Genomic DNA, 23,881 nt, shown 5'->3' on the forward strand with positions numbered 1-23,881 from the left:
AGTTGCATTTTAACCTTTTTTGAAATAATAAAGCATAATATGCCAAAAACATTGCACATCTTCTTCCATCTTCAGCATTAAAATGGCTGCACCAAAATTCGCCTATTTTGATAAGTTTTTTAATGCATGCTGATATGACAGCTGTAAAACTGCAATCTAACAATTGTTTTGAATGAAGTTAAAGACAACTAAGCACTACTGAAGACATCACACTGAAAACAAAAATACTAAACAAATTGTTTGGCCAATATTTGGCCAAGCCAATATGTAAAAGCTAGAATTAATAGTATAGACTTACAGTTTGACTGTGGAATATGAGAGAGAGGGATACAGGATAACTTCAAGGTTGTTGGTATGAGAGAACAGAACAATGGAAATGCCATTTACTAAAGTGGGGGGACTGGAGAGAAGTAGGGATTTGGATGGGAGTGTACACATAGCTGAGTTTTAAGACTTGTCAAACTTGAGTTGCCTTTTAGACATGTATGTGGTGATGTACCACACAGTCCAGCTCATTGTGACCTCCAAAAGTGAAGTCCTTATTGAAGACAGAAACTTGGGAGTTGAATAGAGAATAGAAGGTATTCAAAGCCCTGACACTGAATGTGATCAGTAAGAGAGTAGAGGGAGGAACACTCTAACATTTAGATCATAGGATTAAATCAGAGATGGGGAAGAATCAGCAATGGAGTCTGAGAAGGAGATTTAAAGAGGGAGGGAGAGAAAGAAAAGAAAGAGAGAGAGAGTGAAAGGCAAAAAAAAGTATAATGTACTAAATGTACTAGGTAGATATTAAGTGAGGAAATTGTTTTAAGGATAGAATTATCAACTGGCTAATGTAGCTGATAGGTCAAGCGAGAATAATTTTTAGATTTAATGCTGAGGGTGACATTGGTAATCTTCAAAGGGCAGCTTCAGTGGAATGTATTCAGACCAAATGGGAGGAATTGAGAGGCAGGGGGTCTATTTTGCTGTAAAGAAAATGACAGAAATTCAGAATTGACTGAAGGAGGACTACAATCATAGTGGTTTTTCTGTTGTTGACACTGTTAAAGTAGGAAGAAATATTCCATTTTTATGCTGATGTGTAAGATCCCACAGACAGGGGAAAAATCATTTGAGAGAGAAGATTTCTGGGGAAATTTTAAATTGTATATTTTATTTCAGGAAATTTCGAACCCACCCAAGGTAACAGATTATAAAATGCTGGTCTCAGGAAACCTATCTCCAGGATTCTTATAACTTCACTCCTGAGTCTTTATTTTACCACATTCTGAGGCATTTCCTGTGAGCATGACACGGTAGTCTGAATGGTAAGATGAAACCTTAGAGAAGGGAAGTGAATGGATTTTACAATTGCTATTGAGAATTTTAAAAGAATTATATGTAAGGAACTGGATTGTACTGGCATCGTTAAAGACATTTTAGCACTGGTATATTTTATATCTAATGGAAGACTACTGCAAATGGGGTTTTTATGATCTGAATAGATTGAGACCATTTCTCCATTCCCCTTCATTCTAAGTGTTCGCTGGAAAACATAACAATAAAACCCAATGTGATAGATATCTGTTTAATTATCCGTATGCCTAAATGCATTATATAAACTCTGCAGACATGTATACTGCCTGGTTCTAAAATAGTCAAATAAGGCTACTTTCATGAAGTCAATGTTGCTGGCTTGAGATCAGCTTCTGAATTTTAGCTACATGGGCAACTTTAAAAAGTTGATAGATGTATTGATATAGATATATCTCAAATAAGATAGTGGTTTTCAAGTCAATTCTTATTCCTTCCCTGAGACATCACATCCAAATAATCTCAATGGGAATGATATACAATACAGCTAAACCTTTTATTAATATCTTCCTTTTTAAGAATACTCATGTAATTGTGCTTTCCTACCTCTCCTGTTTCTATTAGTTTAATTATATATAACACAGTGAGGACCATCATAAAATGATAGTAGCTAACACTTATAAAATGCATATTACCTGCAGGATATCATTTGAAGAACTTTACGTATATTAACTCAGTTTTCCCTTTCAATATTGTAATGTGGTAGTTATATTATTTTATCTCCATTTTAAATACACAAACAATGAGACACAGATAATTTAAAGAATATGCCTAAGGTTATACAGGTAGTAAATGATGAAGCCTGATTTCATAACATGTTCTTGATGAAACTCAAGACCATGACTTTCAACTGTTATGTTATACTGCTATTAAAAAAGAGTCATAAATTCACACTTGGTTCTAGAATAAGATTTTGGATAAGAGATTCTGGGAAGGCTTTTAATACTGTCAAAGGGGGCAACAAGAAATTTGTGGCACAGCGTCAAGAGAAACTGGATCTGCTATAGCCACCTTATAACCATGAAGAAGGACTGTAGCTGGCTCAACGATAAAGGCAAAGGTTAAAAATAAAAGAACTTGAGTCCATGCCATTGCTGAAGCATTGAACTATCCAATCTTAGAATAATCACCCATCTTCCAGCAATTCTGTTATATGAGAAATGATTCTCAGTGTTCAAGTCACTCCTAATTACATCTGCTATTTCTTACAGAAATATATACCACCAGATGAAGGTGGAAATGCTTTAGTCTCCTCATGATCAGTAATTGAATCCTTGGCACTCATAAAAGAGTGCCAAGAGAGGCAAGGAAAAGCTGAAAGTTAAATAAGATTTTTTATTTGATCTCTGTCTTTGAAGGCAAACTATACAGATTCTTAAGTTTCTAAACATACTAGGGAAATTAAATTAATCATTTTTTTCTGCTTTACTCTTAAAGAACCAATTCCGTGTTTTCACCATTGGCCGTCAATCTTACATTCTTTAAGTTATAGTCAACTCTTCTTTATCTTTCATCTCCTGAAGAACATCAGCAAACAATGGTTGCAAACAGAGGCCCTGAGCTCAGACTGATAGCATTCAAGTTCAAGCCCCCAACCTCACATCCTGCCAAATCACACTGGAACCAAAGACAAAAGGAAAATTCAGTAAAAATGATCCTGTCCTCATTTAAAATTTTGATATTTTGTCATCACAAATCTTTGCATTAATTTAGAATTTTTAATATTGCATTAAAATATTATGCATTTTAATTACTGAGTTTTTTAGAACACTTAAATTTTGCATCTAAGGTTAGTTCTTTATTCATTTCAGGCTGGTCCTGGTTTTATACCACATAATAGCTGTGTGATATACAGAAAATCAACATTTGCCACATCTATAAAATTCATCAAAGCCTCTACTTTTCCAAAGTAACTATACTAAATCAGGACCTCACCCCCTCATGCCGGTTCTCTCCATACTCTGTCTGCTCATACTCCAATTTGTAATATATCCAGTTATGAAAAACAGCATATATGGTGAGGAAAAACCCCACAGAATTCTGTGTTTCAGTTTTCTGGACTCTGAGATGACAATAGGAGTAATAATATTTATATCACAAGGTGTTATGAGTATTATATGAGATAATACATGATCTGTCCAGGAAATTTCCAGCCATTCTTAATATATTGAGAACAGTTTGTATAACGTGGATATAACCTGGCAGCCAAGGAGAGTGGACTAGAATGCACATGAATGAACAATGATGACTTTACTGTACTAGTCAGTAGGGACAGCAGATGCCACTGAGTGAGCATGTGTACTGTGTGGTTGTTGTATTCAAAATGAGTGAGTAAAGCAACTAATCTGCATCAAATTTTGTGTTAATCTTGAATATTCCTCCAAGGAAGCTATTCAGATGATTCAGAAGGCTTTCAGGAACAGTGCAATGGGTGCATCCCAAGTAAAAGTATATCATAAATGCTTCAGAGATGGTCAAGAATCTGTTCTGAAAGGCCTGCAACAAGCAGAACACCTGAGAATGTTGAATGCGTATGGACTGCAATCAATAAAGATTGGTGACTGACAGTGTGAGAACTAGAAACTGATCTGGGGATTCCAAAAACTACTGTGTCAGATTTTGATGCAGGATCTTGGCATGAAACATGTTGTGCCAAAATTTATTTTGTGGCTTCTGCTACCAGAGTAAATATTATTACTCCTATTGTCATCTCAGAGTTCAGTGCTTCAGTTGCTAATGACTTGATTCAAACCACTACCAATGAACCACATTTCCTCAAGAAGGTTACAACCAGAGATGAATCATCGGTCTGTCTGGAAATGAAAGCCTGGTCATCTCAGTGGAAGTCTCCTGGTTCTCCAACCACCCCCGCCAAAAAATGTAGCAAAGTTGCAGCAAGATCAAGACCATCTTAACTGCGTTTTTCTATTTGGAAGGTGTTATCCAACATGAGTAGGCCCCTCCAGGTCAAACAATTAATAATGGGTACTACTTCAATGTTTTTTGGTGGTTGATAGATCCAATATGACTAAAAACAGCCACAGCCATGGGCTACTAGTGATTGGCAGCTTCATCATGGCAACGTGTCCACTCATGCATCATGTCTGGTACAGAGTTTTGGCAAAACATCAAATCACCCAGGTGTCTTAGCCCCTCTACAGCCCAGATTTGTCACCCTGAAACTTCTGGCTTTTCCCAAAACTAAAATCACATTTGAAAGGGAAGATATTTCATACAATTGGTGACATTCAGGAAAATACAACAGGGTAGCTGATCGTGATTCCAACAAGGAGTTTGCAGAGTGTTTGGAACAGTGGAAGAGACATGAGGAGAACTGTGTGAGGTCTCAAGGTGCCTACTTTGAAGGGGACTAGAAGCATCATTGTCCTATGTACAATGTTTCTTATATCTCATATCTTCTTCAATACGTGTTTTTATTTTTCATATTATATAGCTGGATACTGTTTGGACTGATCTCAAACATACAAATCACATAGTATAGTGCGTGGTAATTAATAAATGTCAATGTGGAGAAACAAAGAAAGACTGTCTTTGAATCTTGAATGATTCAGAGGCTTTTCCCAGTTTTCTAGTTGGGACTAGCAGCTTCCCCACCCCTCCACATCAACCTCTGTGTAGGGACTCATCTGATCTCAGAGTCTCCAAATGCTGTACAACTGCCATTTCTAGTAAGTCCTTGGGTATTTGGCACTAAATTCTGACTGTATGGTATCCAGATAAAAGGCTGCTCTTGTACATTCCTTATCAAACAAAAGAGCAACTGAGAGGAAAGGTCTCTAGATCTGACTGTCAGCATCTGCCTGCACTCCATGGGTCCATGGGATGGCAGAAGAACAGTCATCTTCTGATTCTGCTAATGAGTCTCTGACTGCACAGAGAAGTGAATTCCCGCAAGGTCATGTACACAGCTACTCCTTGTTGCAGCTCCTACTCTAACCCACGATTCCAGCCCCCAGTGCCTGCATTCAACTACTTTGGTTCTTTTCTTGCAGGTCATGTATTCTTCTGTTTTTCTTGCTTTGTATTTTGCTCATTTGTTTGTTTTTCACTTGCTATTTATGCTTAGCAAATAACTTATATTTAGATCATATGAATTTACTGAATCATGTGTGTCAGGCCGTAAGCCAGGCAATCTAAATATTAAGATGAATAAGACTATTTTTACTTTTGAGATACTTATGGTCTGATCAAGGAGACAGAAGTTTCAAAAGTACAATATAATAAGTGTAAATCTTAACACTGTCAATATCATCATAAACTAATATTTTATAAAGAAATACTATGTTCATTATTCAACATTCAAAGTTTAAAATATTCTACCACCCTTTCCTATATTTATTTACTTATTTACTCATTCATTATTTCACCTTAACATTTATTCAAATGTTTATCATACTTTGTGCTAAAAAAATTATAAGCATTAGAAAGTAAGTAAAATAGAAAAGCTATTCTTCTTACAAATTTAGCAAATCACTGAAGAGAGATTTTAAATAAATAATCACATCCATATATATGTATATATATGTATAAAACTTGGAGGAACTATGAGTAAAGAGTAAAATGTATAATGTAGAATTGTAATAGAATAACTTGATTTTCATTGAAAACTCAAGAAAAGTTTCTTTAAGAAAATAAATTTAAGTGAGCACTGAAAGATGTATAATAGCTGGTTTACCAAAAGTGAGTGTTAACATATATGATTTATAATTATATCTATATATATAGGTAAATTTGTAAATACCAATATAAATTCTAATTTGCTTAGGTTCAGATGAGTGGTATAGAGCATCAGTACCATACTTTTAGATTTTTTGACCTTGAATCAACCACCAACAAAACCTGGGGTCCAACTCAGAGTTACCAGCTTTTTATTTTGTAAAAATTAAATATGTAAAAACAGTGACAGAAACAATATCTTTGTTATCATAATTTCAAAGATAATTCTAAGACCAAAAATGCAAGAACAATAGAATTAATACCATTTCTTTAAAATGAATGATTTTTTTCTCTATTTTTCTCATTTCATAGAAAATCAAAAAGCTTTAATTAAGGTCTGGGAATTATTGGGCTACAGAATCTTCTGCTTCCTTGAGATATTTATAAGCACATTGGAATTGTATAATGAAATGCATCCTTTTAGGTTTAAGTGACCAAGAAGACCAAACAGTCCTGGAACACTGAACAGAAAATGTGGAATATGAGATAAGGCTTGAATCAGAATAAGAAGTACACAAGTGTCAGCTATTCTTGAAAACTTGGTGTACATGGGAACTGATAAAGTCTAAAATGGTGCAGTTAGTGTCTCAGTATATCAAGTCTCCCAAAATGTGATAACATATTCATATATATACAGTCACACAGATATCTCCATATACACAGACGCACACATACGTATAAATATGCATATATACATAACTATTAAATGTTAAATTTATACATTCTGATTGACTTTGGGTCTTCCTTGAATCATTTTACCCCTCTAAACTTAGCCTGACAAACAGTGCACCTGTGTAACTGGGCTAAGTGCCAGGGAAAAAAAATCAGGGAAATTAATTTCCAAGAGCAGTAGATAAATGGCACACCTCATTAGAAAATCTATTTAAAAGGCACATCAGGAGATGTCTGCAAGACTTTCATAAGAAATTGATGCTTCCTACCATCATCTCTTTGCTGGCTCTCTTCTCAGATTACTGATCTTACTTCCTGGTAATAAGATTCAAATTCAAGTTACATTTAATGAGTGCCTCCTATGTGCCAGGCACGTATGTTTTATATAGATTAGCTTATCTAATTCTTATGAAACTGTTTTGAAATAAGTATGCTTTTTGTGGAATGCATGCAAAAATTATCAAATGTGCTTTGAGACCACCTGGTGAGGCCATATATTGATTGTTTTCCTTTTTATGAATGAGGATGCTAATAAATTATGACTTTCATTCTTAGCCAAGAAAAGCCAAGAGTTATAATAATTTTTTCCCCTGTACATTCTGACCTGGAGAGAAATCAGAACATCCATTAATGCCTAAGTTTGGAACCATTTCTTCAGAACTACTCTGTGTTTGCATGAATTGCTTAGAAAAAATAATGTCTCTTTATAAACAAAGCAAAGAAGTAAGGAATTTCAAACAAATCGCATCGTTTCTATCCTGAAAGAGTTATTAAATTATCAGGTCACCCCTCAGACTTCTGGAAGTGCTTTCTGGAGAACTGCAGAAGCTTGGGGACAAGACCCCCAGCAACTTTTGTGACCCCCCAGCTTCAATATTAAAAATGTAATGTTGTACTGGTCCTCCCTCTCCACCCCTGCCACCCTTAACTTGAAGTTTCTAAAGACATTTATCTTCCTGATGAGAACTAAACGCAGAGTGGTAATATCTGGGTGATCAGACATCTTGCATTGTGCCTGTGGTCCTGAAATAAATATTAATAACTATTTACTTCACTTCCACAAGTATCCCTGTTTTGGACAATAAATTACAGTCATCCTACATGATAGCTTTGTGTGCTGTCAAATCACTAATCTGGAACTCCATTTCCCAGAATTCCTTTACAAGCCCTTTCCAGGTTAGTTGGACACAGGAGAAATCTGTACGAGTTTTGGAAGGTAGAAAGAAAGTGATTAGCCATTGTTTATTCTCCGAAGGTTGACGTGGGGCAGGTGCTGTTGCAGCTCACGCACATTATCTCAGGTACGCTGGCCGACCCTGACACGTGGCAGCAGCCCGCCCCAGGGTTTCCAGTTTGCGCTGAACTGCCTCCCTCAGCATACCCCGATCCTGGCCAGGTGTTTGTGAGCATTCCTTGGTGGAGGCCCCGATTTATCCTGCAGCTCAGCCACATCATCGTATTTGAAGTGGTGAGAGTCAAATGAGGGTTCCAGTTTGTCCCACAGCCTTCTGGTTTGTCCTTAGTCTCCCCTATTCTATTTCCATCTGCCCTTTCCAATGACTGGGTTCAAATGCCATATCCCAAAAGTTGGCCCCTTGGCATGTTGAATATATTCGGCTGAAGGAACTTTAGAACTGGTAGGTACTAGAAAGATTTTCTGACCTTTCCTGAAACAGGTCATAAAACCCTTGTGTGAGAGGTGCCCTCCTTCTACCTAGAGCGAAAGGGCATTCTTGTCCCACGAAAATGCCCAAAGGAATCAAATGATTTGCTGTTTGTCCTAATTTACTATATGTAATTCATAACCTTTTTTGTTCTATCACATTTATCCACCACTTTTTACTCTTCATCAAATCCAGAATAAAAATGCTCAGGTTTAACTGTCTCTTAAGGTCTTTTGCTTATCAAGGCTCCAGTGTAACATATAACATATATCAAATAAATATGAATGATTTTCTCCTTTGTTAAAGGTAGTCTAGGCCAAAATGCAGAAGCATAGAAGAAAACATATGTTTCCTTTCCTACACCAAATTCCACCTTGCTGATTTCCAACCCAGCCCACACACATCACAACAGCCTTTGTAAGCCATATAATAAGTCTCCTATTCTGCATCACTCATAGTGGTTCTACTTCGAACAAGCTCTGACAGATATACCATAGCATTGTTTGAACATATATTTAATAAGATATAAAAGGTAGGTGAACTCTCTTTCTAGTATCTGTTTTCATGTCCTAAAATGTGTCTAATTTGATAAGAACCAAAGTCACAAATTTTGCAGACCAGAAAGCAAAGTGTTAATCTGCATTTTACAGACAAGGAAATATAAGTTTCTAGTCATGTTAGCTTATAGGTTATAGAGCTGTAGAGTGATCCCAAGTCTTCTGAAAGAAGCATGTAAAAGCTTCTACAAGGGCCTCACAAGCAGATCATGTACAGGTTAAGTTAGATCAAATTCAGAAAATAAGGAATTGTACAAGTTGCCCCGAGGAGAATCATTCTTATCAATCCAATATAGTGCATGTTTATAAAATCTGTTTTTATTTCTCTATGAGCAATTTTTAATGCCTTCAAAAACTTTATCTAATTTTCTAAAGTGCCAGAGAGTAATGTAGAGCCCAAGGACAGCTGCCTTTACTTTTTGGTCTTTAGGGATATTTCCCATGTGATTTCTTCTTCCACTAGCCTTGTTTTTTTAAATGTTAGCAATATATATTTCAAAGGCTATTATGTACTACAAAATACTCATCATTATAATAATACTAATCCCTAGCAAATGTTTGAAGTGTATCAATTAAAAACAATATTAGAAACATAAAAGTATCATTTATATATGAAACTCTTATTGAAGCAAGTGATTTTTTTCTGTGAAGAATCAACATAAAAATGCAGACTTGAACTTAATAAAGCAAAGAAATTAGAATTTAAATATGAATGGATGTGTCCCATCTAACCAAAGATTAATGTGAATTTTTTGTACTCTAATTATACAAATTATTTGAATTTATATTCTTTAGGTTCCAGAAATTAATCATTCAAATTTCACTTAGCTAAAAGTATTTGAACTTCTTATTTGAAGAAATTATACATTTCTTCTTTAAAATTTTAGCTTTGTGATTATTTTTTTATTTCAGATCCATTAGTGAATAATTTATCTTCCTAGATGTGGCCTCATGAGTTATCTCAACACATCTCTTTCTCTTTGCACCAGTTGTAATCACAATATCTTTGTCAGCTAGAGTATTGACAGTATTCCTTCCTAGATGTAAGTATATATAATGTCAATGTATTCATTGACAGTCTTCCTAGATGACACTTCCTTACAGGTAAGCATTTAACTAAAGATGTGAAACAGTGATGTCATTTTTTAGGGTAAAATACATAGTACATAGTAGCCAGCCTCCAAAATGTCCCCCAATGACCCTTGCATGCTTTTATTCACACCCTTGTATAAGCTCTTTCAACATTAAATAAGACTAAGCTGTGTAACCAAAAGGATAGAAATGTGTGGCTTCTAAGTCTAGGTCATAAGAGGCATTGAGGCAGCCCCCGGGCTCTCTCTGGAATCACTCGCTCTGGAGGAAGCAGCTGCCATGCTGTGAGGACACACCAGCATTAATTGACAGCCAGGTGAGGCATTTTGCCAATGGTTCCACTACCCCACAACATCTTTCAGATGTCTTGCAGCCCTAGTAAATATCTTCACTGAAACCTCAAGGTATACCCTAAGCCAGACCATCCAGGTAAGCCATTCCCAAATTCCTGGCCCACGGAAACTGTGTGTAGTAAAAAATCATTATTTTTGTTTTAAACCACATACTCTTGAGGTAATTTATCATGTAACAGTGGATAATATTATGAAACATAACAAATAGCATTTCATCTTATAAATGTATTTTATTTTTACATTCTAATTTTACTAAACTTAATAATTTATAAAGTTGTTTGAAACTGTTTGACTAGTTGAAATTAAAATTTTTATGGCATATTGTTTCTTCATAATATAAGAAATTGTTTCAAAATCCAAATGTCAGTATTATTCACTCCTGTATGCAATGTCTAGCAGAAAACTTACTATGTGCAGCACTCATGTACAGAAATACATAAGACAGTCCCTTCCTTGGACAGGTTTCAGTTTCAGAGTGAGATAGATAAGTGGACAGATTACAAATACAATGTGTTAACTGATATAATACAGGTGCCCATAAGGTATGAAGGAATGCAAGCGCAGTACAGAGAATTCTTCTTAAGAAGCCTAAGAATGTTTTACAAAAGAAAAGGTAGGTTTTGAAAGCTGAATGAAAATTCTCTAAATAGAAAGTTGAGAAAAGAGTCTTTACTGGGATAGTCATACTCAGACAGTGTTTGTGATAGACTATATTTTGTTCTAAGTACTTGAAATATAATCACTTCTATAATTCTCTTTATTTTATTACTATTATTAACTCTGCTTTGTAGGTGATGAAACTGAGACAGGGGGAGGCTAAGGTGACTTCTCCATATCACACAGCTAAAAAGTGGTAATGTCCAGGTTTAATACCAGGGAAATCCAACCTGCATTCACATTTTTAAGTACTTTAATACAGTTTTGGCTATCTAGGTGGGGCTAGGAGAGAGGAACTGTATAAACAGAGGCATTGAGAGGTTGAGAGTATGTTTTTCTAGAGAAAGAAAAACAGGAATGAACAGTAGCAATATGACTGAAAAACCAGGTTCATGAGTTGAAGTACAAGAATTAAATATAGAGCTAAGCCAAGGATTTAAATCTCATACCAAGTATTTTGTACTTAGGCAATAGGAAGTAGTTGATGGAATTTATGTTGTATGCAGATACCTCTGGAACAATGTTAAATGGGAGAGACTGGTTGAGGGGGACCAGAAGAAATCTCATTAATCCCCTAAAAAGAGAATCAAGGCCTGAAGTATAGAAATGGAGATGGTGGTAATAAGAGAAGGGAGCAAATTTATGAGACATGGAGTAAGCTGTCATGGAGCACGGTGACTAATCAAATGCCCAGCAGATTTAAAAGATGACTTGCAGGTTTCTGTCGGGAATGGATAGTTGGTTAGGTCATTGATCAAAATAGAAAACTGGAGGAGGAGACCTCACATAGAAGATGTGCTTAATAAACACTTCCTAAAAGAAGAAATAAAGTAGTAGCAATGCAGAGGCTATTTTTTTCCCTAATCAGGTGAAATGCCAGTAACATAGGCATTACCCATCGCACTTAATTACAATGATCCAAGAAAGAACCCCCTACTGTGAATTAAAAGTGTGTTTTATACTTAAGAAATCTAATCTGGACGTCTAATGGGGAGCTGCTCATTTTGTAAAGTAAGAGCCAATCCATTTCACCAGAAATTTCTGTAATGCACTTTTAAATTATTAACTTTACAAATATTAAATTTACATGTAGTTATTAACATCTATTGTAAACATTACAGAACTATATTTTATGATCATATTTGGTTCTAAAATTTAAATAAATTAAAGTCTAAGAAAAGAAAGTAAAATATCAGTCAATACAGGCTAAAGGGAAATAAAATCTTCTAGAGTAGCATAACTAATTGTTTTTCATTTAAAATTCTAAGCAATAATTTTATATTATGAGCATTTCTAGTGTACATTCTTTTAGGAATCTACATTACACAATATTTAGTACAGCCTATTTGGAGCAGAGGTTTATGGCTCTGAATGAATAGCCTTTTTTGCTTTGGTTGATATCATGGACATATTTCTACCTGTTAGAATAGATGATGCTCACTTCAGCCCAGCTGCCAATGATGCAAGTGGGCAGCGTCATTTCAACTGCACCTCCTAGTCAATAAACCCAAATCATGCGATTTTATAACTTTTCAAATTTATATTTGTATTTCTTGTAACATCGCCATTGTTTGGCACATACAGTAGATTCTCGATATGTACATGTTTAATGCATAAAATACCATCATGGAAAACAAAGGGACCCTGAGTATACAAAACACAACTTACAGTAATTACAGTTTCTGGGTGTTACTGATTCCACCACTACTGAAGAAAGAAAATGAGTGGGCTAGGTGGGGGATGGGTGGCACAAATATGAAGAAGCACTTTAATAGGTTAATGAAATGTTTTTGCTTGTGGTAAAAAGTGATAAGCAAAAACTCATTCATCAATTCATTTAATATTTATTGAATGCCTGACTAATTCCTTCCTTCAAGGAATGCACAGTCAATAGAGCATGTCAGATGAGAAAATAGATAAATATAATTTTTTAAATGTAAAAAGACTTTAAACAAAGGGATGAAAAATATACTCAGAGATTGAAATGCCATAATGAAAATCTACCTTCACATGTGTTTTTCCTATTTTACTCCAAAACACAAGGACATTCAAGATATAATAGCTCATTATAAGCTCATTTTGGGAAACTCCTTTAACACTCTTTATTTTGGGGAACTCAAAATAGGATGTTTTGATAGGAAGAGCAAGGAGTATGTCTGCAAAGGAAGTTTGAAGCCAGATGGCATATGGACTTAAAAATACTTTACCCTATTTTCCATTTATCCAAAAGCTTTTCATTTTGTTTTATATTACCTACTGTAAAACTACAAATTACCCTTTATTGGTGGTTAATAAAATTGCAGTTCCAAAACAAAATATCCACCCAATCTTTTTAATCATTATGAAAATGTAACCTTCAGCCTCTGTTCAGTTCTACAAATAAGAAAATCTGTTTCATTTGAAATCAGTGAGCATACAGTCAAAGAGGAAAAATAGAAGGAAAAAGCAAAGAAGGAAACTAGATTTCAGTGACCTAGAATCATGTCCATTGGGTGCTTTATTTATCACATTAAGATAGGGTAAAGAGAGACAAAGTCAGAACTGGGGGAAACAGTGTTTCCATTCATTTAAAAGCCAAATTTCAGAGATCTTACCTGAAAAGTTTTTGTAGTCCACTAAATCAAACATAACGACAGCAACAGCTGACCACGTGATTATCAGAGCAACGACCAGGAGCCAGGCTGCGGGGGAGCTGAATGTGGTCACTATGTCTTCTGTGACTGTCCTCTTCAGCACTTTTCCAGGGGATTTGGGCACAGATCCATTTTTGTTGTCTATGACGGTCGTAGTTGTGGATGCGTTTCCTAACCAAATAGAAAGAAGAATTACAGTTTAGAAATTCACATCAAATGTTAATGACAAAACACAGATTATGTAAGTATTTGTAAGTCGTTTATACTATTTTCTATAATAGAACACATGTCTTGAGTGGCAGGGCCATACCTCGCTGCCCACTGCCCTATCGTCTCTTCCCAGCATTTTCCCTCCTCCCTGAAACCCATATGCTCCTATAGCCAGCGCTCCATAAATGCTGCCATTCAGACCACAAACCTTGCCATCAGCTTGACTTCTTTTTGCTTCTCCCTTACCTTCCCCCATATCCACTGCCATCATGGACAATGAATTTGGGGGGTAAGTTGCTCTTTAATACCCTTTCTTTTATTTAGGCTCATTGTTAGGCTGAGTGCAAGCTAAAGAATCTCCTCTGGGGGAGAAACAAAACAGTAACAAAATAGTGCAAATGGATGAAATTCCTTCTAGATATCTGCTTTCACTGTATAAGTAACCTTTTTACCGAGGCCATTCTTTATTATTGGTGAAGGGGCACAGAAGATCTAAGAGAATAATGTGTATTATATCCAGTAACATTTTTATTCCTATTTTCAGGAGTCTGCATGCTCATTTAAAAAAATTTTAAATATAAAGAATAGTGAAATAGATAAATAGGCAATCTTTTATCATTTCATCACCCAGAAACAACTAATACAACTCTTTTAGATTAAAATGGTAAACCTGAGCCCATGTTTTTAAAAGACTGAAAAGCTAATGGGGAACATCAGTAGTAAAACAATTTGATTAAGATTTTTAAATGACTTTAGGTAAAAATTCACAGGAGTGACAATGAATCTTCTTTCTTTTCTGAAAAACTATGTGAATATATATCCCAAGTTCATGAACTCAATTTAGTTGAAGTGATAGCAAGATGGAAAAATACCTTTGAAAATAGATTTCACAGACTGTTTTTGAGATGGTGTTCCAAGAAGGAAAAATTAGAAAGCACTCATATCATATCCTCTCATTGATTTTTGTACCAAATTCCCATCACTTCTAATGGCAGTTCCGAAAATGGATGAATGATAGGAGTCTTTGAAATGTGATTTAAGACCCAGTGAATCGAACCTTTGGAATAGTGATTTGCAAAAGAGTAAGTGAATTATAAGTGTTTAGGAGAGGCCTACCTGAAAGTTGGTATGTTGCTAATCTCCAGCTTTTGTGTTTTTTGTTTTTTAACCTCTGGAAGGCTTTCTACTATCACTATACAGAGAACACTGGAAGAATTGCTTTTGCACTTCAGATTCACTTCAGTGAACTGTGTATTAGAGAGTATTTCTGTAGACAATATTATATACACTTGCATGGCATCTTGAAACTGAAGGAATAAATTTACTCAAATTTGATACAAATTAGTTGAATCCCGGTCACATTTTTAGAAGACGAAATATTTTTTAAAAAACTGGAATTTCTAAATAGTTTTCCATTTCTTGATCAGAAAGTAATGAAAATTTAGAGTTAAAATATTACTTTATATTTTTAAAAACCTGAGTATATATATGAACTCCAAATTTTATTTCACCTTATAATCCTGCCAAAACAATCATGTTAGCATATTTTAAATAGATAAAAATAAGAGTTAACTATAAATTATTTTTTAAATATTTTCATATTTTCTTCATCTTCATATCCTCAAAAGTTCTACCTAGGAATAAATCAAGACTCAAAGGTGATAAAAATATATCCTGAGTGTCAACTGCAAAACCACAAGCAATTTGAAAGTTATCTTGCTTAAAGTAAACTATGTATTGCCTTTGTTATGAGAATACACTAAGTTGTACCTTTCATTTTCCATTCAAGTTTACCACACAAGTCATGGAGCCCAGAAGAATAAAGCTGAAGGAAAATAAATGATCTTCTCTGACAACTGGTCTAGATAAATGCAAAGAACAGCGTATGTAATCTGAGATTATTTAATGTTTGACAAGCACTTTGAGGATGACAAGAGCTAGTAATTGATATGGTGGAAAAAATGGGAGGTAAATACCACTGAGCAATTTAACATGGGCCATGCTTCTTGAAAGTTGGTATCTCAGAATTGGAGCAGGGAAGCTAGGAAATATAACAGTACTTTCCCACCCTGCTTTTTAATTTCATTGGTTCTGATTTCATACAAAGTATTTCACTTGCTAGACTCAATCTGTCTCAAAGACAGAATCAGCTTCAAAAAAAGTGGGGATCTGGCTGAAAGGCCTTGTGACTCTGCTCCGGAAAGTACGATGAAGGGCTCATGCAGTGGTTCCAAAGACCAGCTTCGCAGTCAGGTTATGCATGGAAGAATATACCATGAGCATCCTGAAAGAAGTCACTTAACCTCATCATGCCTTATTAATCAGATGAGAGAGCTCCAAGTGCATTTCCCTTTGTGGTTCCTATGGGACACTGGCAATACAATCTCTTCCAGGATGTTCAAGGAGAGCACCTATATTCTAGAATGGTATAAATACAGTACTGTACCCCATTACATTACAGCACTAATTCTGAATTTTGTTTTTCACTGGGCAAGATGGTTTGTGGAGTACCCTAAAAGTATATTTTTATCTTCAAGAATTAGAGTAAAAAATAGACTATATACTATTATGACATTATAACAATGTGCCTTTGTTCCAAAAGAGTATTAAAAATCCAATTCTCAATTATAAGGAAGAATAATCTTTGATAAATACTTTTAAGTATGCCAAAATATCCATGCAAAATAAGAATTTTGGAGAAACTACTGAAATATCTTTTGACAAATATGGTTAAATAGTAAAAAATCCATCTTTAATTTACATATTTTATTATCCTAGTTTTTGCACAATGTGAATGTTTTATTTACATAGATATTTGTGACAATTATGTTTTTCTACAAGTGTATATAAAATTAATGAAAATAGATTTCAAGAAGCAAGATACATCATGGCAATTCACAAAAATAAATTATCCTAGACATTCCAATTAATAGATAGATAAGATAAGGTAGCCAGATAGAACATCAGAAATTACCTAGAGTAATTTTTAGAAAACTCTACATTCTAGGCCCATTTTTAAAAGACACAGCACTACTCATTTTCAAGGTAAAAATTGCTTTTTTGTCTCAAACCTGAAACTGATCCCTTGTCAGTTTTAATGAACACGCTAAATTGTTACCTTTTCTTCCAGATTTTGTGGGGTGTGATTATTTTAATATTTCAGAGAATAATTTGGCCACCTAATCTACCTGGTGAGGTGAAAAGATATATACCTACTTTGTATGTTATTTAGCATTTCCTTCTGCTCATCCACTTTGTCTACTTTCCTATCATGTGAATTTTTTTCTAGTGGCAAGACTAGAAGGTGAACAATGCCCTAGCCCCCAGCCACAGGAATGGGACTTCAAGACAAGCCTGATCATTCATAACACTACCTTTTGCCTGTGACAGTGAGGAGATGGGGCAATCAGGGACTTCCACATCTTTTATGGAACTTTTTGAGGATACTCTCTTTCTACAGGGGTTGCTAAGCTGGTGGGGTCCACTAATGGCCCTCTGGCCCACTAGTTGGACAGTCTGCTACAGAAATAAAAGTGGCAGGATCCAGATACCTACAGGTGGATTCATGTGGCCAACTGTGTTGAGAGTCAGGTTTATCTCTGGACTTTCCAATTATGACAGTATATCAACTGCTTTGATTTGGTTGAATTTGCATTACCAGCTATCACCAGCTCTGACTGGCCCTCTTGATAGAAAAGTAAATAATTATTTTTCTTCGGCTGTTGTATCATGAGGAGTGATCAGCCAGAATGATTTAAATATACAGCTTCTTTTAAAAATTATTTTCATTTTAGAAATAAAATCTCAAATTTCATTCTTGTTTCTTAAGCGGCTGCATTGTTATGATTCTAAACAAAGATTCATTTGGGATTTGTGAAGTGAATTGCTGACATTGAGGTGCTCTTACTATAAAGAGCTTGCTCTTGCTCTTGCTCTTTCTCTGGGTGAATGAGAGTCAGGAACTCCCTGCCTGGGCAGTGGTGCCGCTCTGTGACCTGCTACCCACTTTGCAGTAGTCCTTACTGCAAAGTAATGGATGTCTCTTTTGGTATCACCTCCTCTAAGCACAGTTTTCCTTCACCTTTTCAACTTTCATTTTCAACTTAGTAGTTATTCTCCATTCAAACACTAGTTTTCTTACAAATAGCAAACTGAATTTAAAGGTGGAGAACAATGAGGAATGCATAACTAGAATTTATTTTTAAAAAAAATTTTTAAAGATTTTATTTATTTATTGTTAGAGAGGGAAGGGAGGGAGATAGAGAGAGAGAGAGAGAAACATCGATGTGCAGTTGCTGGGGGTTATGGCCTGCAGCCCAGGCATGTACCCTGGCTGGGAATTGAACCTGCAACACTTTGGTTCACAGCCTGTGCTCAATCCACTGAGCTATGCCAACCAGGTCCTAGAATTCATTTTTTAAAACAAAATGTATTGAACTAACAGACTACATGTAAAATGTGTTGTTTTACCAATCTAAAGTTGGCAAGGATTTCTCATTACTTATTCTACTAAAGCGATAGTTCTACTAAAACTATCATTTTCATTGTTAAAAATCCAACTCCTCTTTTAAGAATCACCTGAAATGCCAACTCCATAATGATATATTCTTAATCTTTTTAAATGAACACTGTTGATCTTACCAGTGATGCTGTCACATTTTTTTGATAATGCAAATGCACAGATAAATTTGTTTGACTTTTGTGAAGCCCTCTGTTTTCTCAACAAAGCTCTATGTCAGAAGCAAACCATCTATTCTTTCACACTACTTAGCAAAACGCTTTTTACCCAGTGAGACCCAATAAACACTCACTATAAAGTGAAACTTCATAATGTTTGTTAAGGAGAATCAGCTAAAAAAAGTGTTATGTTAGATAACCTCAATATTTCTATATATAGAAGGTTGTTCAGTGCATAGTAACATCTAACCAGAGAAAAAAAAATGAAATATAAAACAAAATGTGTCTTTATGACATGCAAAAATGTTGAGATGAGAGCTGTGTTATTGATGTAAAACATATCTGTTTAGGTACATCTCAGAAAGTAGTGGGAAGCTTATCTGGTTGGAATAATTAAGGCTACCACAGAGAAAAGAATAGTAGGGTGGAGAGAAGGATATGCAATGTCTTTGACTGAAGAAAGCATGTATTTGCTAAATAATGTCAATCATTTAGCAGAGATACTCCTCACTAATGAAACAATTAGAACTAACCTCTCAGATGTTATTAAGGCAGTTAAATCTCCATAAGTTTTTTAAGAAACCTCTGACAGCCAGAAGAGGTTTCTACAGCCAGATTAGGCAGGGTAAATGCATAGATGAATATTAGTGCTGATGATCAGTTTACAAATATGTGATGATGCATTGTCTTAGTCAGCTTGGGCTGGGCTCCCATAACCAACCACCACAGACTCGTTGTCTTAAACAATGGGAATTTACGTTTCACAGTTCTGGGGGCTGGAAGTCCCAAATCAGAGTGCCAGCATGGTGGATTCTGATAAGGACTCTTTTTGGCTTGCAGGTGGTTAGCTTCTTGTGTCCTCACATGGCAAAGAGAGAGCTAGCTAGTTTCCTGGCTATCTCATTTTACAAGGGAACCGATCCCAGCATGAAGACTCTACCCTCATGACCTCATTTAAACCTAATTATCTCCCAAAGACCCCCCTCTCACAAGTGTTATCACAGTGGGAATTAGAGCTTCAACATGTGAAGTTGGAAGGGCATAATTCTGTTCACAGAATGCAAATTTCTATTTGATTATGTAAAAATTGCTCAAAATAATATCAATCTATTTTAAGCTCAATAAGCATAGCTTTTTTAATAGAGCTATATCTTTCAAGTTAACAAATAAAATGAAAATCGTGTCCATGGCCCCTTCCCAGTACATGCTTAAATAGAAAATCAAAATGTCAGTGGGAACTACATATAAAGAAAAAATTTAGGGATGAAAATTAATGAACAAGACCCATGAGATGACTCTTTTGTGACAATGATTTTGACAGATTCAATCAGATTTTTTTTTAAGGAAATAATCTATTCTCACTGCATGAACCCAGGAAGTCTCAAACAAGATTTTATGAATTTGCTGTTTGGCAATGGACTCTAGGGAAAATCTCCCAAAGTCCATGGGTTCAGCTTCAGGCAAATAGAAATTAGACTCTAGTTCCAAGCCAATGTGATATAAATAGGACAGACACAAGATTCATGGACAATATTCAGTTTCTTTGCAAATAATTTCCTAGTACTTTTGTTTGGGTTGACACATTTTCATCCTGAACCAAATATGTGTAGATGAAACCCTTTACCTCATCCCAGCAGCCCTTCTTCTGAATGTGCCCCCCGACACAGAGTCACAAACCCTCTAGAACAGGAAAGGCTGAAGTAAGGACATGATATTTCAATTTGGAAAAGAAAAAATACTGAACTGAATGCTCCAAAATTATTACCTTTCATGATTTGTTGACTCTAATGTATGTTTTTTTTTACTTTCTTCCTTAAGAATTAATCGTCTCCTGCTACGTTACCACATATGGAGTCATAATCCAACCATTCTGGTGTCACCATAGTTTCTACTTTAATTAAGAAAGTATGACAGTCGCACCCCCCAAAACAACACTCAATGTATTCATACTTTTCATGTAAATGTATTCAGTAATAATAAGGACTTCATGTAAAGCATCTTCTTAAAATTATACATAAAATGATGGTTTTCTCACATTGCCATCAGCTACTTCCAGGAAATTAAAGAAAATTCAAGAACTAAGACTTAATTTTTAAAAAATATGCTCTGGATAACATTTTAGGCAAATGTCTTCTGAATCAACCTTGTTTACTTTTTGATATATTTAAGTATAAAGAAAACTAGACCTGCATTTCCTATCTATAAGGAAATTTCCATCCATTTGTTGGAAAACATGTGATAATTCAAAAATTAATATTTTCCATATACATATGCATAGGAACAAGGCAGAACATGACTAATTTTACTGAGTACTCCAGGGGCATTTGAAATAAAAATTACTATGAAATATCCTATTTATCTTTGTATGTCTCTATTTATAATATGAATTGACACTATTTATAGTTACTCCAGAATTAATGTTATTGCTGTAATTGGATTGAAAATAGATCCACATGATTTTTTATTTCTAATAAAATAAAATATTTAAGAATTTTATTGATAAAAATACATATACTCAGATTTGAGCACCATTATAATAGGATAGTACTATACTATGTTTAAGATGAACCCAAATCTTCTTCATTAAGCTGTTTTTTTAGAACAGATCAGAATAGTGTAGCCCTAACCTTCCTCTTTATACATTGAATTCACATATCCCATGAAGAGAATACACATATTGTATGAAGAAAATACAGCCTGAAATTTAGAGAAATAAGATTTCCTGTGCTTTTTCAATAATTTAATCTACAGGAAAGAAACGTAGCTTCCTGTGCCTTTCAAAGGACTTCAAATTGAGCTTGAATTGAAGTTCTTTTATACATTGCTGAAAAGAATTAAGGTATCCATGGCCATATTTTTAAAATGCAACAAATTAGGTAAACATAAATAATATGTCATACAAATAGTTCTTCTAAGGATTTCTCTGAGTTTTAGAAACAGCTGAAAAAGCTGCACACATCTACAGAGCCAGGCAAGTATTTTACTCCCCTTTGATATAAAACAAGGAGTTAAAGAGAACAGTTTTCTGAAGTCTACTCATTACCAGAGTTTTCAAAGTGTGTATGTTGCTTAGTCACTAACATTCTCATTCTTTGAATTGTTTGTCCAAATAGATCTAAAACTGGTCTTAAATTTTTTGTGAGAAAGATGTCACTCATTGGCAACTAACAAAAGGCTTTTTCTCTGGACAATTACAGTTCTGATACAAAACAATTTTTAAAAGCAAAGATATAAACAAAACAATGAATGACTGAACACTTATCTGGCTCCTTCACTGGGTAATTCTTACTAGGCAGAATAGCATCTTATTGAGTATTATGGAGATAAAATTATATTCTAGGCACCTCAGGGAAGAAGAAATAAATGGAAAATTAGGCTCTTGTGTTCTAAGAACCAACTTGGTACTTACTGTGAGGTGAATTCAACTTTTGCTATTTGTGCTGCAGACTGGGAGACAGGGGCCACTTTCCCTAGAGTCAGTCCAGGGTCAACTCTAGGAACTGGGACTGTCAGAATTACATGGCACAGTGAAATCCCCTATTCTATCATTTCAAATGGCTCCTGGGAATAGGATTTTCCCATTGACAGGTTCACATTCTGACATTTAGATTGCTCAGAGCAGTTATTTCTATGGAGAGAGAATTTTCATAAGCTTTATTTGACTAAGCTTATTGAAGCATTACAATTGCATTAGGATCACCAAGCCATAGTGGATTCAGTAAAATAAGCTTTATAAAATTGTCCCTGCCCTAAAGCATGAGTTTTTAGAAACTACTAAACAGACTTCCCTTGAGTAACAAACATAGTAACATCTATAAGATATTTGCCATCCAATGTCTATTTCTGTCTTAGAAGAAGAGAAATGAAAAACAGTTTAAAGGTCTTTCCTTGCATCAAAACAAAATTGCTTTCCTATTTTAATTTCATAACAAAAGGAAAACACATACTCATTCAAATTTGCATATTTAACCCTATGGTTCTATATTAGAAGTGGTTTTCTAAATATGCCATTTATTTTTTCCATATCTTACTTCTGATTAAATGTGCCTCTTATAAATGATCCCACATACCATAAAAAGATTCAGATTATAAAAAAATTTGCTAAGGCAATTTTCAGGAGAAAAATTATAACTGTTAATACCCCAGCCCCAAAACCGATCACAATTACATTGCCTTAGGCTTACAAAGCATCTCTGCTCCAGGGCAATTAAAAATTATCATACAAGCCAGAAATTTTGGGAAAAACTCAGTCATTTCAGAAGTCACAGTGACTTCGAAAGAGCATTTTGGGTAAAAGTGGAGGATATCATATGAGTAAGGTTATTCAAAACTTAAAGTAATAAAAGGTTGATTTGTTATTTGGCAAAAAGTTGAACACTGTAACAATTTTCTAGGGCTGCCATAACAAAGAACCACCAATCGGGTGACTTGAACAAAAGAAATGTATTGCCTCAAAGCTCCAGAAACCAAAAGTTCAAAATTACTAAGGTGTTGGCAAGGTTGGTTCCTTCTGAGGCCTTAAGGGAAAGATCTGTCCCAGGGTGCCATCTTTGGCTTGTGGACGGCTGTCTTCTGTCCACGTGGCATCCTCACTGTAGGTGTGTCTGTCTCCTTATTTCCCTGTTCTATACTCACCAGTCAAATTGGATTAGAATTCAGGCTATGGACCTGAATTCTAATTAAAGTTATTAAAATTAAAGTTATTAATTTTAACTTATCTTTCTAAAAACCTGGTCTTCAGAAAAAAAAGTCACAGTATGAAGTACAGGTGGTTAGGACTTCAACACGAATGCAGGGCAGCACTTGGGAGGTACACAATTCAACCTGTGAAAAATATTATATGGTCTCTACACCACACCAAAAAATTATCTTGTATGAATAAAAGTTAGCCTATGAAATTACCGTTAGCTTTAGTAAAATGAAGCTTTGAATTAATCAAATTATTGAGGAAATCTGGGACTCCTCAAAATGAAAATGAAACTTGAAACTATGAAATTATTCAAGTGACAGCATCTGGTAGTAGTCTCTTGCTTATTTTCCTTCTGCAGCTGGAGTGGGGCTGATTGGGGGACTTCACAGATTTCACTTCATCTGTGTGAGGGCTAGTCAGTCTCTGCAAATGTAAGTCATATGCGGCCCCTCCCCACTACAATGACCAAGACCAGCTGAAAATGAAAGCATGTGATAATCTTCAAGGAAAACCATAATGCTCAGAAAATGTACTTACAAAGGAATGTACTCTATAGCAAAATCCTGGGCATAAATTTTGG

General features: G+C 35.1%; 1 protein-coding gene across 1 annotated transcript in view; it reads right to left on the reverse strand.

Moving 5' to 3' along the window:
• The window catches only part of LOC114495081 (triadin), a 96,484-nt gene that overhangs the window by 38,141 nt on the left and 34,462 nt on the right, over positions 1 to 23,881 (reverse strand). The window contains exon 2 of the mRNA XM_036024645.1: positions 13,686 to 13,895. Within this exon, the coding sequence (XP_035880538.1) occupies positions 13,686 to 13,895 (210 nt within the window). The remainder of the gene's footprint in view (positions 1 to 13,685; positions 13,896 to 23,881) is intronic.

This window comes from Phyllostomus discolor, chromosome 4, assembly GCF_004126475.2.
Source record: "Phyllostomus discolor isolate MPI-MPIP mPhyDis1 chromosome 4, mPhyDis1.pri.v3, whole genome shotgun sequence".
NCBI classification, from domain to species: domain Eukaryota; kingdom Metazoa; phylum Chordata; class Mammalia; order Chiroptera; family Phyllostomidae; genus Phyllostomus; species Phyllostomus discolor.